Here is a 16,597-nt window from a genome sequence, read left to right as displayed (position 1 = left end):
ACACACACTATATATATACATATTCTTCTCTCACAGCAGCAGAGAGGCCGAAACCTAGTTGAAATATTACAGGATCATGATGATAGTTCCTATAGCCATGCCATGCCATGCCATGGAACAGACCCTTCGCTGGGTCAAGATAATTTTACTAGAGTTCTGCTTTCAGAGCTGCAAGGCATACCAACAACTATTGTCTCCATAAACACTGTTCTCAATCTTACTTGCAATCACAGAACACGGTCCAACAATTAATACTGGTCATTAAAACCTCTTAGAATCTATTTTCCATGTCTGCTTCCTTTTACTAAGTATAGTATCTCTTGCATTTCTAACCATCTAGTTAAGAAATGGGCTGCATTATATAATATGCCATCACTGCGCAGCAAGTAAACCAGCATGGTAAAGTTATGCTACCACACCCATATAAAACCTATTCAATTAGTTATTAAACTCTATTCTGCTTAAATTGTACTCAAACTGTCATCCTAGACAATTATAAAACTCCCTTCAGGGGAGACAGAAATGATGATTAAGAGAAATTAACAAAACCATCAGAGAGATGCTTAGCAAATACTGAGGTGCCTGGGTGGCTCAATAGGTTAAGCATCCCACGCTTTTTTTTTTTTTTTTTAACGTTTATTTATTTTTGAGAGACAGAGAACGAGCGGGGGAGGGGCAGAGAGAGAGGGAGACACAGAATCCGAAGCAGGCTTCAGGCTCTGAGCTGTCAGCACAGAGCCCGACGCGGGGCTCAAACCCACGAACGCGAGATCATGACCTGAGCCGAAGTCAGTTGCTTAACCGACTGAGCTATCCAGGCGCCTCAAGCATCCAACTCTTGATTTCGGCTCGGGTCATGATCTCACAGTCACAAGACTGAGCTCTGCGTCAGGCTCTGCTCTGAGCGTGGAGCCTGCCTGAGATTCTCTCCCTGCCTCTTTCTCTATCCTCTCCTGCCCCTTCACTCTCCTGCACACACGCTCCTGTGCACACACTCGCTTAAAATATATATATATATATGTGTATGTGTATATATATATATATATACATATATATATGCTTAGTAAATACTAGTTTATACATTCTGCTGTTCATCTATAGGTCTTTATCTTTCATAAACAGCATGTCTATACAATAAACCTGTATTTCATCCTCTTCCAACTCATGAGTTCTAATACATTCATCATTTTCCTACCCATTTTCCTATCTTCTAAGATTTTTCACTTAATCAGCAATTTTCAAATTTCATTATCAGTGGAACTCTTTGTTCCAATTATATCTTACGGAGAATCCCACTACCTGAAGCAATCAAATGCAGAACCTCCCTGATAAAAAGAATAGGGTTGCCAGTAGACATAGCTTGGAAATCATGGTTCTAAAACATTCAAGAAAGCGAAGTAAAGATACAGCCAATTGGAATTTCTTCATTTCCAATGGTTATAGTTAATTCTTTCCCTTGCTCCCAATTTTCAAGAACATTTCTTAAGAACAGTTGCTTTTACCTTAGCCCATTAATGGAATAAAAGCACAGTGCCTTACATACAGTTCAGTACTTGAATTCATATTTCTTTTCAAACTATTCAAAAATGCAAATTAGTAGAAGATGTAATCCCATGACTAGGTTATTAAAATCAGTTTTTAAAATATTTTAATATGTGATAGAAAAAACATTTTTTAAATTATCCTTGCTTCATAACTGTAACTGCTGTAGTTCAGTCCAAACACTACCCAAAAGACTCCTTAGACTCTCAAGAAAACAAAAATCATTTTAGTCATTCTGAGAAGATTATCTTCCCATGCAATCATTCTGTTGCTCTATTTCTGGATTAAAAAAAAAAAAAAAAAAAAAAGCCTCAGTTATATATTCTATGCAGATTTCAAACCTGATTTGCTTCAAAGGCCAGGGAAAAAAGTCAAGTTTTGTCAAGCTTAGAAAGATTTTACAAAAGGTAAAAAAGAGAATTTTTTTCTAAAATAAGCTCATTTGTGTTCTCCAGGCTTTTCATAACCTCCTTCCACAGAAACAGAAGGCTCTTCAACTAACTTTTTAATAAACCTAGGCCTCAAAAACCAACTCCGTGCTTAGCTTATAAAAGGCACCCCGGCACCCCTGTTCTTCGATGTCCCTCACAGGCTGGACGGGCAGCACCAGGTGTGAAATCCGGCTCCAGAGGCCACTCAATTTGTCAGAGTCCATGTGGTTGAAGGAGCTGGGAGTGTCTGAGTTGGTAAACCTGGCCCAGAGGAAATCTCTCACTTTTTCTTCAGTTTCCCTTGGGCCGACACTTGCTTCTAATGTTTCCTCCTCTAGGAGAACAGTCAGGACCAGGGCCACATCTTTAAAGGCAGCATTCTCATGGTCACAATACTTGTAGAAGATTAAGGTAGAGCCTGCGGGAAGGGATTCAAAGTGGTGCACCACAGCAGCCTTCTGGCCATTCTCAAATCCTGAGCTCAGCTCCGTGTCAACCAACTGCTTGACCACATCACTGTCCTGCAAGGTTCTTGCAGCCCCGTCAATCTGAATGGCAGAGACTTTCTGGGAAGAGGTATAGGCATCCGCAACGAGGTGGCTCAGGCACTTCAGGGTCTCTCTTCCCTCCTGAGCTGCTGTAAATATGATGGTGGCTGGCTCAGTGGGGTTTGAAGCATTGAGGTGTTTCTGGAGAAATTTACGTCCTCTCTGCCACAAAAAGGAACTCTGGCCTGGGAATTTATCCTTCAGTTGGCTGAAATGAACCAAAAAGGCCTCCAAAGCTGGATTTTTGGGCACTTGCTGGGCTGAAGAGGAATAGTAGCTATTACCCCAATTTAGCAAAACAAGAGTCGTGACCACAGAGCCAAAAAAGATGGAGCCTGTCAGAGAATGGGAAAATAAAACACAAAATTAGAGAGAAGGTGGATCAGAAATAAAATCTGTGGTAAACTGAAATGAGTTAGAGATACTGCCAGATTTTACTAATTGTGGTGACTTTCTTTCGCCTGAATCCTTTAACCTTTGAGCTAATTTAGGTCTACCAGAAACACTTCTCTAATTTCTTAGATTTAATTATTTGATGATACAGTATTTTTGTTAAAAGGTAAGTTTATGTATTTGTTGCTATAACTAATGATGCAATTTAGAAATGATCAGGATAGTCCTCCTCCCTCTCAAAGTACCTATTACTTCTAATAGGCCATTTTTTCCTAAAGGGTCAAAATGTAAAAATGCCACATGTAAAGTTAATACTCTGTAAAAAGCATTTTAGTTTCTTATTTACGAAAAGTCCTTCCTCCTGTGGGAATTCTCATTTTGTTCAGGATGGCAAAATATCACGGTTACCAGATAACCAGGATGGTAACAACATGGTTACCAGAGGGGAGGCGGGTGAAATAGGTGATGCGGATTAAAGAATTCACTTGTTGTGATGAGCACCAGGTGTTGTATGGAATTGCGAATCACTATACTGCGCACTGGAAACTAACAGAACACTGTATGTTAAGTACGCTGGAATTAAAACAAAGTAAAATAAAAACAAAACAAAAATACTAAAACAATGAAATTGTTTAAATGCTAGTCTTCTAGGTGTTTTCTCTGAGGATTTCTGAATGTGAATCGACACGTAACAGTAGGACCAATTTTGTTCTCACCATAACGCAAATAATCTTTTTTATTCATCTTTCTTCTGGTATCCAGTGCACTCTCTTTCTTTTCTTCCAACCTTTGTGTTTCCTGTTGATGACTTTCAGCCTCTGCTGGGGAAAAGGAACGTTCTCTTTAGACAATATGCTAACGGGGTATCATACACTCTAGGCCTCTTACCAAATCAAAGAATTATTAGGCTGAGGGGATTTCTATACTTTCTTATACAAAGCTAACTTTTTTCCTGTCTTTTCCTTAAGGCTATTACTTTTATTTTACGTAGAACAATAAAATGAAGTCCTCACTGGCCCTTACATCAAGGACAAGAAACAAGCACCCTAATATTGCGGCCAAACCTATCTACAACGTATTTCGACAAAATGTTTAAAATTAAAAAGGGATTTTACGGGGCGCCTGGGTGGCTCAGTCAGTTGGGCGTCCGACTTCGGCTCAGGTCATGATCTCGCGGTCCGTGGGTTTGAGCCCCGCATCGGGCTCTGTGCTGACATCTCAGAGCCTGGAGCCTGTTTCAGATTCTGTGTCTCCCTTTCTCTCTGACCCTCCCCCGTTCATGCTCTGTCTCTCTCTGTCTCAAAAAATACATAAATGTTAAAAAAAGAAAAATTAATAATAAAATAAATAAGTAAAAAGGGATTTTAGAAGTGTTAGCTGGGGGCACCTGGCTGGCTCAGTCAGTAGAGCATGAGACTCTTGATCTCAGGGTTGTGTGTTCAAACCCTACACTGGGCGCAGAGTTTACTTTAAATAAATAAATATGTGGCAGCTATTAAAAGATAAAGCATACATAATAAAACATTTTTTTAAGAAAGAAGCATTAACTGTACACAAGACTCAACATCACAGGGCAAGGACACTCTAATTCCAGGGTTCAAGTCACGTGGCTCAAGACCCCAAGCATACACATAATGAAGGCCCTAAGTTTTGAGACAGGAGAGATTACTGTACAGGTACAAAAGTAGGTTTGGAACTCTTAATGATGGAATCATGAAAAGTAAGAAATACAAGATTAAGAAAATTTATGAACTACATAAAAATGTAGGTGTGGGGTGAGACACCGATCTTAAAATGTGTGGCTGAAAAAAAAGGAGGGCACTATTGTGTAGCACTCGAAGGCACTCTACGGTATAGGTGTGTGCTTACGGGAAAAAGAATTCAAACGGTATACTCTATTAACATAAGGAAACAGGTGGCTAGGTGGCTCAGTTGGTTAGGCATCTATGGCTCAAGTCACGGTCTCATGGTTTGTGAGACTGTGGGATTGGGCTTGCTGCTGTCAGCGCAGAGCCTGTTTCAGATCCTATCTCCCTCTCTCTGTCCCTCCCCTGCTCATGGCTCTCTCTCTCAAAAATAAATTAACATTAAAAAAAATAAATGAAACAGTTTAAAAAAAGAAAAGAATCATCTTCACCTATAAAGGATAGTGTATTTATTCACATCATACTAAAATATAGGAACTTAAGGTATCATAGCATAGAATATGAAAGGATCTTTAATGATCACCTACTGTAACCCCACCTTACCTATCCTGACAAAAGGCCCAGGGATGGGAAGGGCTTTGCCCAAGGTCACATAAAGAGATGTGGCTAAGTGGGGCACCTGGGTGGCTCAGCCGGTTAAGTGTCTGACTCTTGGTTTCAGCTCAGGTCATGAGCTTGGGTTTGTGAGTTCAAGCCCCACATCGGGCTCTGTGCTGACAGTGTGGAGCCTGTTTGGAATTCTTTCTCCCCCACCCCCACCCCAGCCCTCCCTCCCTCCCTCCCTCCCTCCCTCTCTCTCTCTCTCTCAAATAAACCTTAAAAAAAAAAAAAAAAAGAGATGTGGCTGAGTTTAGAACAAGATTTCTCATCTGCTAGATTAGTTCATTCCATTATATTAAGCTGCTCTGCATACACAGACTGCATTTTTAAAACAATATTTTCTTCCTCCACTCAGTGAACCTGCATATGATGAAATCTGATGGGACATAATAGTTCATACAAGTCACATTGATTCATTCATGTAACAGCTATTCATAAAGTTGCTTCTCTGTGCCAGGTGCCACAGAGACATAATGGATGAGAGAGAGAGAGTTCTTGACTTCCCTGAAGTTACAGACTATACTAACGATTAATGAACGAAACATGTATTTGAGATAGGTCACTGATTTATAGTGAAACATGAATTTCCAGCCCTTAGTCAAGCCCCTGATGAACAGAATGTGTAATATTTTATGTTTGTTTGCATTGGCCAACAGGCATTTTAGACTGAGCTCTTCTAAGTACTTATAAAATACATATCCACACATAGAATTATAGACAGTGAGAGCTGGATACCTCTTGTCCAAATTCTTCATTCTACAAATAGGAAACTGAAGTACCAGGAAGTTAAGATACTTGCTCAAGGTCACCCAAGCTAGCAAGTGGCAGGACCACAACGAGAATCTGTGTGTCTTTTGAGTTCCAGCTAAGGACTTAGCCACTAGGAAGACAGTATCTTCATAAGAGAAGATATGATGGTTATTCTCCTTAATATACAAGAGGAGAAAATCATATAGAGACAAATTAACAGATTTGCTCAAAGTCTTATAAAACTAAAACATGACTGAGTTAAGGGCACTGTACCACTGATGCTGGTTTTTAAATGTATCCATCTCTTGATTTACGTAGTGTTTAGTTCCCCAAAAAGTAAAAGCTTTAAAAAATTGTAAATAAAAAATATGCTCCTAAGAATTAAAGAAAAAGCTAGTAAAGTTTTAAAAAGTCAGGCCTTCCCCCACCGCCCCCCCCTTTTTTTAATCTTACTACATTACTACAAACAGTAAGTAAATAAAAATATTGTTTAAAAATGCAGTTTATGTATTGGAAGCTACATAAGTAGTTATGTATTGGAAGCTACATAAGCTACAAATGGTCTAGGAGATGAGAAACCTCATTCTAAGTTCAGTCATATGTCTTTAAGTGACCTTGGGCAAGGCCCAAAGGCCTTGGTCCTATGAAGGAAAGAGAAGCTGACAAAAAGGCCCCTGACCTATGCTGTGTCCTCAGTGACAGAGCAATACGAAACAGAAGTCCAGTGGGCTCCCTTACCTGGCGCCAGCAGTCGCCTCCGCACTGTGCCCTGGTTCTCTGGCCCTGCATGGGAACGATCAGGGCTTGGGGCATCCTGAGGGTCCATGGCAGGTGGCTCCTGTGCAACTCCAGGTCCGCTGCTCACTTCCTCAGGGAGGGCTGCAGAGTCGCTTCGTAAGAGCACATCATCTCTTCCCACCTTGTCACTTGGAGAACAGCTGGGTTCTGGATCCAAGGGTTTTTCACCTGGACTTTCTGAATCAGGGAGTTGATGGCCTTGCTCTTCATCCTGAAAGCTCTGGTTGTTCTCATGTTCTGTTTTATCCTTTGGATAGTTCCCATAATTTGTTTCATCTGAATCTTCTGATTGATCACCTGCGTCTGCACTTCCTGGACCTATATTTTCTACCTCTTGGTGGACTTTGTTAAGACCAGAGACAGGGTCTGGGGTCTGAGCTTCTTCAGTGGTACTTGCTGTGACTATGGTCTCCTGTGCCTGAGAACTTACTGATGGGTCATTTTTCAAATCCTCTTGAGAGGCTATTGAGATAAAAATTTATAATTTTAATTAAAAATAACATCCCTATTTTTTTGTATTTTAACAAGGTCCCTAACTGAATAATAAGTAAAATGTATACAGATTTTTATGGTTAGCAAGGCACTCTTCCTAAACATTATTTCTCTTGATTTCCACTAAAGGTAAGACAAATTTATTATGTGTTAATAAATCTAACAAATAATACTAATGTAAAACTATTTTGAATAACAAAACCAATTTTTGTGTATTAAACACATCCTCTTCCCTGATGAAATAATGTATCTAGGCAATAATCATCAGTAGCAACTAAAACCATTATGCAAAAGGCTTATGAGAAGTTTTATAATGGATGAACCAGACTCACAACTGCTGAACCAGCTGATCAATCTTTAACATCACAAAAACAGGGAAAACCAGACATCATTAACCTCCCAATTCAATGCAGTAGGAAGTACACTATAACACGTATAGTATTTTTTTAATTTTTTTTTAATGTTTATTTTTGAGAGAGAGACAGACAGACAGACTGTGAGTGGGGGAGGGGCAGGGAGAGAGGGAGACAGAATCGGAAGCAGGCTCTGGGCTCTGAGCCATCAGCACAGAGCCCTATGCGGGGCTCGAACTCACAGACTGCGAGATCATGACCTGAGCCGAAGTCGGACGCTCCACCGACTGAGCCACCCAGGCGCCCCTCACGTATAGTATTCTTGCCAAACAAACGAACTGATATATGATCAAGATTCTAGAGCTACCTACCAGTTTCCATGAAATACAGGGATAGAGGAATATATTAAATCATGCCTCAGAACGTAATTGGTAAAACCCAGGATGGGAAAATTCAAAGGGACAAAAGACTTCTGTTACTTTAATAACAGCAAGAGACAAAAAAAAGTATTTATGAGATAATCAGGAAAATTTGAATGCCAGATATTCCTTCTTACTTAGGAATTACTGGTCATCCTTTAAGTACAATATATTGTGATAATTTTTTAAAGCATCCTTTTAGAGGTAAGTATTCACATATTCATGGCTAAAATTACACGATGTCAACAACTTGCCTCAAGAATATGGGTGATAAAGGAGAGTGAGAAACTACAGATGAAACAATATGTTGGCAGCAGATGGAGCCATTTGATGGGAACATGGGATTCATTTCATCTCTCTCTCTCTACTCTTATGTATGTGTGGTATTTTTTATAGTAAAGCCTAAAAAAAAAAAAAAGCAACCTAAAAGATAAATCAATCAAATACAGAGAGTGGCCCATTATAAAGAAAAAAAAAAAAACAAAACGCCAGCTGTGGAGAAAAAAAAAGATTAAGGAGGCAAAAAAAAAAAAAAAAAAAAAAAAAAAAAAAAAAAAAAGATGTTGAGACAACTGGAGAAGTGTACATACTGATTAAATTTGTGATAATATTAAGGAACAATTATTAATATATTTTCCAGGTATGATGCTATTTTAGTTACTTTAAAAAATCTATCTTTAAGAGATATAAACTAAATGATATAATGCCTTGGATTCGTATTTAAATATTCCATGGCAGGCAACAAGATCAACATTATACAGGTTATAACTGAAATTTAGATGATGAGGGGGCCCTGGGTGGCTCAGTCGGTTGAGTGTCCGACTTCGGCTCAGGTCACGATCTCGAGGTTGATGGGTTCAAGCCCCATCTTGGGCTCTGTGCTGACAGCTCAGAACCTGGAGCCTGCTTGGGATTCTGTGTCTCTCTCTCTCTGTCCCTCTCTGGCTTGCACTCTGTCTCTATCTCTCTCACAAAAAATTGAATTAATATAAATGTAAAAAAATATTAAAAAAATTTAGATGTTGAAATAACTATATTATACACCTGAAACTAATTATTACACTGTAAATTATTAACTGGTATAAATGAACTGGAATTTAAATAGACTTAAATAAAGGAACTAAATGTTGAGTGCATGGGAATTCATTATAGTATTCTACTTTTATATATTTTAAAATATCCTCAATAAAAGGTCTAAGTAAATATGCCCTTCTCTTCTGAAATATCTACTTCATAATTTGCCTGTTTGATAGCTCTTACATATATATACAAGCAGGATGAAGACTTTAAATTTCATCTTTCCCTAGAATTGAAAGATCTCTAAACAGATGGCACATCTGTTTTCTTGATTTAAAAAAAAAAAATACAGCTCTAAAAACTGGTCTGCCATCCCTTTCTAAGATGCATGTATTTTTCTAACACTATGGGTTCCTACTACTGGATCTCTAAAACATTAACCTTCCTTATAATTCAGGTCTGATGTTATGGTAGACTTGAGCAAATAAAAAAGAATCATCATCATAACAAATTAATCCACTAAGCTAACTTCTTTACTTCCAAACTTCAGGTTTCAGTCACCTGAGATCTTAGTACAGGTCTAGATTCCTACAGCATGAACCTGCTGTACAGACTAGTCTTACCCTCTGCAGGATCCCTAAGTCCTCTGTCGGCCATGTTTGTGTTCTAGCTCTTCAGACTTTGGGATACTTTTTGTTAATGTCTGTTTTTTCTTGTGAAGATGTCTTGTTTTCTTCTTGTCCCAAGTCCCAACAGACTCATGCTTCCCGTGGACCCAGGAAACAAGGCATATATAGTGACTAAAATAAAATGAAAAGAATTAAATGACTTTTTATTCATACATGGGAGAAATGCCGATTTCAGCTTCATTTATTCAATCTGTTTACTCTGAGTAGTAGCTCCTCTTCGAAACTTTTCTGATGAAGAAATGTTTTCTGGTTTTTAGTGAGGATCACCAAATCCTTAACTACAAGTAGAAAAAAAAGTTTCAGATTATTAACCTTGCATGGATGCCATAATCTCCTAATATGTTCCATTGTGTTGAAAGGATCAGAAAGGCCAAATGGCCAGAATCTTAAAGAGAAGTTCTTTGAAAATGGAATGAAGAGTAATTCTAAGAATAGAAATTTAAGTCACTGCTCAGTTAATCACTGCAGGTTTCCTTTACGTCTTCAGTTTCTGCCCCATATCAATCTCTCAGCCTATTAGAAGCTTTCATTTATCATTATTAAGTAACAATGCACAGGGAGTACCTACAAACTAAGGCGGCTGCCTTGGTGTCAGGTGTAGGAAATAAACACGGGAGTTATGTCACTGCCTTTTTAGTGGTTTTCTCGCAGTATTCTTTTTAGATCGCTTTATACAATGCCTTTCCGTGCAGTGCTCAAAGATGACTCATGTAGAAGTTACTATGAACTATATACAAAAGGAATCAAAATCAGAGGCAACTCATAATAAAATGTTCTATCATTTTATAGTTAAATCATTTTTTGTCAGGAACAATACTTTCCTTATCTGTAAAAGTGACTAAGGACTGCTATGAGGACTAAATATAAAAATATATGTGAAAAAGAGGTTTAGAAAGTGTTACATTGATAGCCTAGTTGCAAGGCTACCCAACTAACTTTATGTCTTTTTCACAGCACTCTTTTGTAAAATTTAATTTTACAAAATAACATTTTAATTCCACATGTATGGTATTAGCCTAGTGTAGAGTAAGAACTCCCTATTTTAATTAAAAATAATATGAATAAGTAAATGGATACATGAATGTATAGAGTGGTACCAATTATAAACTTGAAGGGAAGGGAGGAGTTAGAGGCAGGCCTCCTTTCTGCTGGTGTGAACATTTAGGAACACGTCTAAGATTTGGAGAGTTCCTTGTCACCCTTTTATCTTCTTCAATCGCCTGAGACTGGGCTTCCAGCTCTCCTTTTCACATTACCATCATATGCTGCAATGAGGATTTCTCTCCTATCCTAGTTCATGAAAGAAAATAAAAGGTCCTCCGTCTTTTTCAGATTTCTTAAGACAATTTTTTCCTGCCAGCCCAAACCGAGAAAACAACGGGTAAAACTTTCCTATGCACCAGGACAAAAATTTTAGAAAGCAAACAGGCTACCACACAATAACTATAAGGTATCTCAAAATAAAAATTAAAAGGTACCTGGTAAAAAAACCTAACAACATATATGCAAGAACTTTATAGAGTGGGGTGAGTTTTATGCTATGTAAATTATACCTCAATAAAAATGTACTAAAAAAAAAAACTTTAGAAAGAAAAGCATAAAACTTTATTAAAGGACATAAAAAAGACCTAAGTAGAGAAATATATTACGTGCATAGACAGTAAGACTCTAAACCAATAATGTCAATTGTCTCCAAACTAATCTACGGATTCATTGTAAATTAAAACAAAATCTTAAGACAAGTTTTTGATTGTTGTTTTGTTTCTTACAGAATGGACAAGCTGACCCTAAAATTCACAAAGAGCAGTAAAGGATTAGGAAGAGTTAAGGTAATTCCGAAGGAGGGGGGCTGGCTATCTTTATCAGATATATCAAGACTTATTATAAACCTATAGGAAATAAGAACAATAAGGGCATTGGTGCAAGAACAGACAGAGAATATACAGAATACAGAGCCAGGAAATACATACATACATACATAAAGGAAATTGGGTAAGTGACAAAAGAGAAAGAACGCATTAATGAGTAGTTTGAGGTCAAGTGACAACTCAAATGGGAAAAAAAGTTAAGATTTCTACATACCACCTGACACAAAAGTCAATTTCAGATTAAAGACCTAAGTATAAAGAGCAAAACTTTGAATTTTCAGAAGAAAATACCGAATATCTTTATAACCTCAAGGTTTTCTTAAACAAGATATAAAATACACAAGCCATAAAGGGAAAATCTGACAAATGTGATCACATTTTTAAAATGTTAATTTCTATACAAATCATCAAAATCAAAGTTAAAACATAAACTTACTGACCAGAAAAATATCAGCCAACACATAAAATCAGCAAGGGATTAATATCCAGAATACACAGACTCCCCCCAAATCAGTAAGAGACAGATAATGCTATGAAAAAATAAATGGGGAAAAGAGGTGAACAAACTGTTAAATGAAGAGGAAACCTAGCAGTGTAATGAATCAATAAGAGTGGTTAAGGAAATGCAAAATAAATTAACAATGACGTACAATACCATTTTACAAGCACCGACTGGCAAACAAGTCAGGCAACACCAGGTGTTGGTGAGGATATGGATACACAGAGAGTTTTAAACTCTATTGGCAATGAGTAAACTGCTATTCAATTCTGGAGAGCAATATGGCAATTATCTGGTAAAGACAAGACACGCAGATTCTACAAACTGGCAATTGCACTTTTAGACACATGCCGTAGACAAACTCTCCCTCAAGTGCCCACTGATATTTGTGGCAGCATTGTTTAAAATGAGGGAAAAAATGAGACCACCTAAATGTCCATGAATAAGGAAGAGGATTAAAAAAAAAACTGTGGCATATTCTTACAATGTAACATTATCTATGGCAATTAAACCAATGAATTACATATCTCAAAAATTTGTAAAAGTGCAGTATTATAATTTTTACATACAAGTTAAGAAACAAACTTATACTATATAGAGTGATTCAAAAGAAGAACAAATGGCATAAATATGAACTGATACAAGCCACGACATGGATGTATCTTAAGAAATGTGAATGAAAAAAAACCCACACATAGGAGTATCTGCCAAATGATTCCATTTATATGAAGTCCTAAAATAGGCAAATGGTTATTTACCATAGTCTATGGTGACAGAAAACATAGAAGTGGTTACTGGGGGAAGGAGTACTCACTGGAAAAGGGCATGAGGAAAGCTTCTGGGTTTAGTAAAGTGTTTCGTATCTTTATTAAGGTAGTTAACATTTGTCATCAAAATTAAAATTTGTACTTTTTTTAATTTTTTTTTAACGTTTATTTATTTTTGAGACAGAGAGAGACAGAGCATGAACGGGGGAGGGTCACAGAGAGAAGGAGACACAGAATCTGAAACAGGCTCCAGGCTCTGAGCTGTCAGCACAGAGCCCGACGCGGGGCTCGAACCCACAGACTGTGAGATCATGACCTGAGCCGAAGTCGGACGCCCAACCGACTGAGCCACCCAGGCGTCCCTAAAATTTGTACATTTTATTGCATGTAGGATACCCTCAATTTGGTTTCCAAGAAACAGAACTGAACGCTTTCAAAAATGTATTACTTGCTAACTAGGATGCAGCCAATAAACACTCTGCAAAAGGAACCATCGCAGGTATTTCTCTAATCTTAAAACTGCTCAGTAAATACCTTTCTTGTCACAAGGCACACATTCCTGTAGCCCATTTCATTTAGGCCCTTTGTAACAAACATGTCACACTGTTCATAGCTGAAATGGTATTCCCTCAATGCTACAAGAAGTGGTACAAACACAGAGGTTCTTGACACATCCTCACAAGAAGTCACATGGTGGGAGATCTGGAGGCCAATATTCCAGAGGCAGGTCAACTTTTTGAGCACTATCCAATCCATGCCATGAAATGTGTACATTAAGAAACTCTAGACTGCATAATGGAAGTGAGGCAGAGCCTCATCCTGATGGAAAATGGGGATGTTGGAGATTTTGCAGCTGTGGGAAAAACCATTCCATCATTGTGTCCATGATTATACCATCATTTCCATTTGATGGATCTTTGGCAAAAAGGAACTGATGAAGACCTGTGTGCTTCACGTGGCACAAAAGATTTACTTTCAGTGAATCCCTGAAAAGTTCCATTGTAAGATGTTGTTTTTCAATGTCCCACATATGTGGAGGTTATGATCCATTTTTCTACTTTTTGCACTTCCCTGTGACCCTGAAACCTGCAGCAAGACCTGTATCAATTTGCGTTAACAGTCTCAATGTGGGCTTGCAACAGGTCAAACAGGTTAGTCTCCATTTATGGAAAATGCTCCAGATGGTAGGCTGAGGGATACCTTCCTTAATTTCCACATCCTGGGACTTTTGTAAACAAGGACACGAATTTGCCTCACTGCTTCCTCTGCAGATGTGGCTGCCCTGTGTTCTTTTAAGATGTATCCTTTCTGTTCCATCTCATTGCACCAATGGTAATGGTGACTGCTGGGTATGTATTCATTGTCTGGTAACGCATGACCTTTGCACTGCAGCAATACAACCAACTTCAGCAGACTCCAACATACAAAATTAAGTGTCGAAGAGAAACTCTACAAATTGGTGCACATCACATTTATGTATAAATGTTACTGATGTTACTGAATAATAAAATTTTGAAAGCAGTCAATTCTTTTATTGTTCTGTACACTGCTTAAACAGATATAAAATAATTAAACACATGAACAGAAGGGATACACATAAACTTCCATTTGGTGCTTGCTTCTGCTGAGGGAAGGGCAGGAATAGGAGGAGGACAAGAATGGGTCTCAACTGTGTCAACTGTATCTTGAAAAAAAAAAACAAAACAATGGAGGCAAATGTGGCAAAATGTTAACGTATTTTAGATCTGAGTACCTAGTGAGTATTATTTTCTGGATTTTTCTATATGTTTGATGTAGTTATTACTTTTGTTAAATGAGTAATAAAATGGATCAGCTCTGTGAGGAAAAAAATCAAAAGGCAAAGCCTGTAATGGTAACTCTTTGAGCTCACAAGCAATGAATTTGTGTTACAGAGGTATACTTCAACGACAGCCTCCCATGCACTTTGTCATAACCAGTTGAAAGGAGACAGGACAAGAAAAAGCTGCCGTTGAGAACAAAATCAGGGCTGGGAGAGCAGCGAGACCTCACCCAACCTCTATTCATCCTGTAACCTCCATGGGAACCAGTGAGGGGAGGGGACGGAGACCTAGAGACCTGGGGAAGAAGGAAGAGGCAAGTACCAGGAAGCACTGGCATCTGCAACACTAAGTGGTAAATTAGAGAGAGAGAGAGAGAGAGAGAGAGAAAGGGGAGGGGGAGGAGGAGGGAGAGAGAATATGAATTAGAAGCCTAGCAGCCAAGATACAAGAGTATCAGTCAATCTAGGATGGTAATTTAGACATAAATGCCATCATGACAAATGTATGGTAGTCCGGGCCCAATAAGTATATGTACCTTTTTCTGCCTTTAAACACTTTTAATGAATCCTGTCATTTTAGGCTCTAGGGATAAAAATCAGGTTCTCTTGGCCCTCAAATAATATATACTTCTGCCATGGCTACAACATATGAAACATCTACAACAAAAATATATAGCTAACATTTATTGAGCGTCTTCTTTATGCCGAGCAGCATCCAAAGCATTTCATGTATTAATTCATTTAATCTTCACAACAGTCTTATGATGTATGGATTAATAGTCTTATTACTATTTTACAGACAAGGAAATGGACATACAGAGAGGTTAAGAACCTTACCCAGGAACACACAACTAGTAAAGGCAGAGTCAGGATTTGAACTCAATCTGATGGTGGGACCCAAGCTTTTAACCGTGACACTAAAAAAAAAAAACTTGTAGTGAACATACTGCAAAGTACCCTGAATCTAGGTCTGAATTGTGACTCTAGCACATATGACCTGGGTGATTCTGCACATATCCTTCAAATTTTCTCAAACAGCTTATTTTAGTGTTGTGGAAAGTCTCAGGTGATAGAACAAATCACACAGCAATTACATCTACCATAATTATGACTGTAAACGGGCCTAAAAAATGTGACAAGGATTTCCTTGAGAGCATCCATCCCCATAGGCTTCTTAATCTTTATACCTAACACCACTGGACTCAACTACAACGTCAACCTCAGTACCAAGATCAAGGGAGTCCTTCATTGGAAGGGACTTAAGAAGTTTTTGGTAATTCAGGATTGAGCTCTAACAATTGGATTTAATCCCAGTTCTAAAATTAAGACTCTATCCTTATCCCTACACTTCTGAGTTCTACCTCTTCTCCTATACTTTTTCTAGTCCTAAAGACTTACTATGTGCCATATGTTTGGCATATATTATCACATTCAACCCCAGAACACTATGAGGTAGGTTATTACTGCACTATTTGACAGATGAAGAAACTGAAGAGAGAGGTTAAAATGCCCAAAGTCATTTAACAGTGCCAGAATTCGAAGATGAACACAGGTCAACTGGCTGCAAAGGCCATTGTTTTTCCTCTGTAATAAGCAATTTTCAAGTTGTGTTAAGATTCCGTGGAGAATCAAGGGCTGTCAAAGACTGAAGAGACGGAAGGGCATATGGCTCATCTCACTCTTACAGATATATGTAGCATGCTGATTGCCACATACTCCGGACTCCACGCAATTCTTTTATGCCTTCCTGCCTGCCTGGGCTTCCTTCTCCTATCACTTAGAGATCTTAACTCAGTCACCCACAACCCAAGATACCCCCCTCTTCAGTAGATATTTCTTTCCCAGGCTACCCCAGCATGTTTCTTTTAACTTTCCACTCCTAAGTCTGCCATCAAATAACAGGAAGTACTCATAAAAGTCATTT

General features: G+C 38.3%; 1 protein-coding gene across 4 annotated transcripts in view; it reads right to left on the bottom strand.

The window, feature by feature from the left end:
- Window positions 1–1,216: 1,216 nt before the first annotated feature.
- The window catches only part of LOC132686193 (torsin-1A-interacting protein 2-like), a 32,381-nt gene continuing 17,000 nt past the window's right edge, over window positions 1,217–16,597 (bottom strand). For 2 of the 4 annotated variants that reach the window (XM_081791885.1, XM_081791884.1), the window contains exons 2-5: window positions 9,673–9,849; window positions 6,709–7,230; window positions 3,631–3,735; window positions 1,217–2,856 (exon numbers count right to left, since the gene is read on the bottom strand). In XM_081791885.1, the coding sequence (XP_081648011.1) occupies window positions 2,057–2,856; window positions 3,631–3,735; window positions 6,709–7,230; window positions 9,673–9,706 (1,461 nt within the window). In that variant the 5' untranslated portion in view covers window positions 9,707–9,849 and the 3' untranslated portion in view covers window positions 1,217–2,056. Of the gene's footprint in view, window positions 2,857–3,630; window positions 3,736–6,708; window positions 7,231–9,672; window positions 9,850–10,050; window positions 10,495–16,597 lie in introns of those variants that run through there. The other 2 variants (XM_078441376.2, XM_060643817.2) reach the window with 2 other exon arrangements.

Source organism: Panthera onca, chromosome F1 (assembly GCF_046562875.1).
Source record: "Panthera onca isolate mPanOnc1 chromosome F1, mPanOnc1 haplotype 2, whole genome shotgun sequence".
Lineage (NCBI taxonomy): Eukaryota > Metazoa > Chordata > Mammalia > Carnivora > Felidae > Panthera > Panthera onca.
Note: the sequence above shows the minus strand (reverse complement) of the source record. Positions and strands in the feature narration are given on the sequence as shown.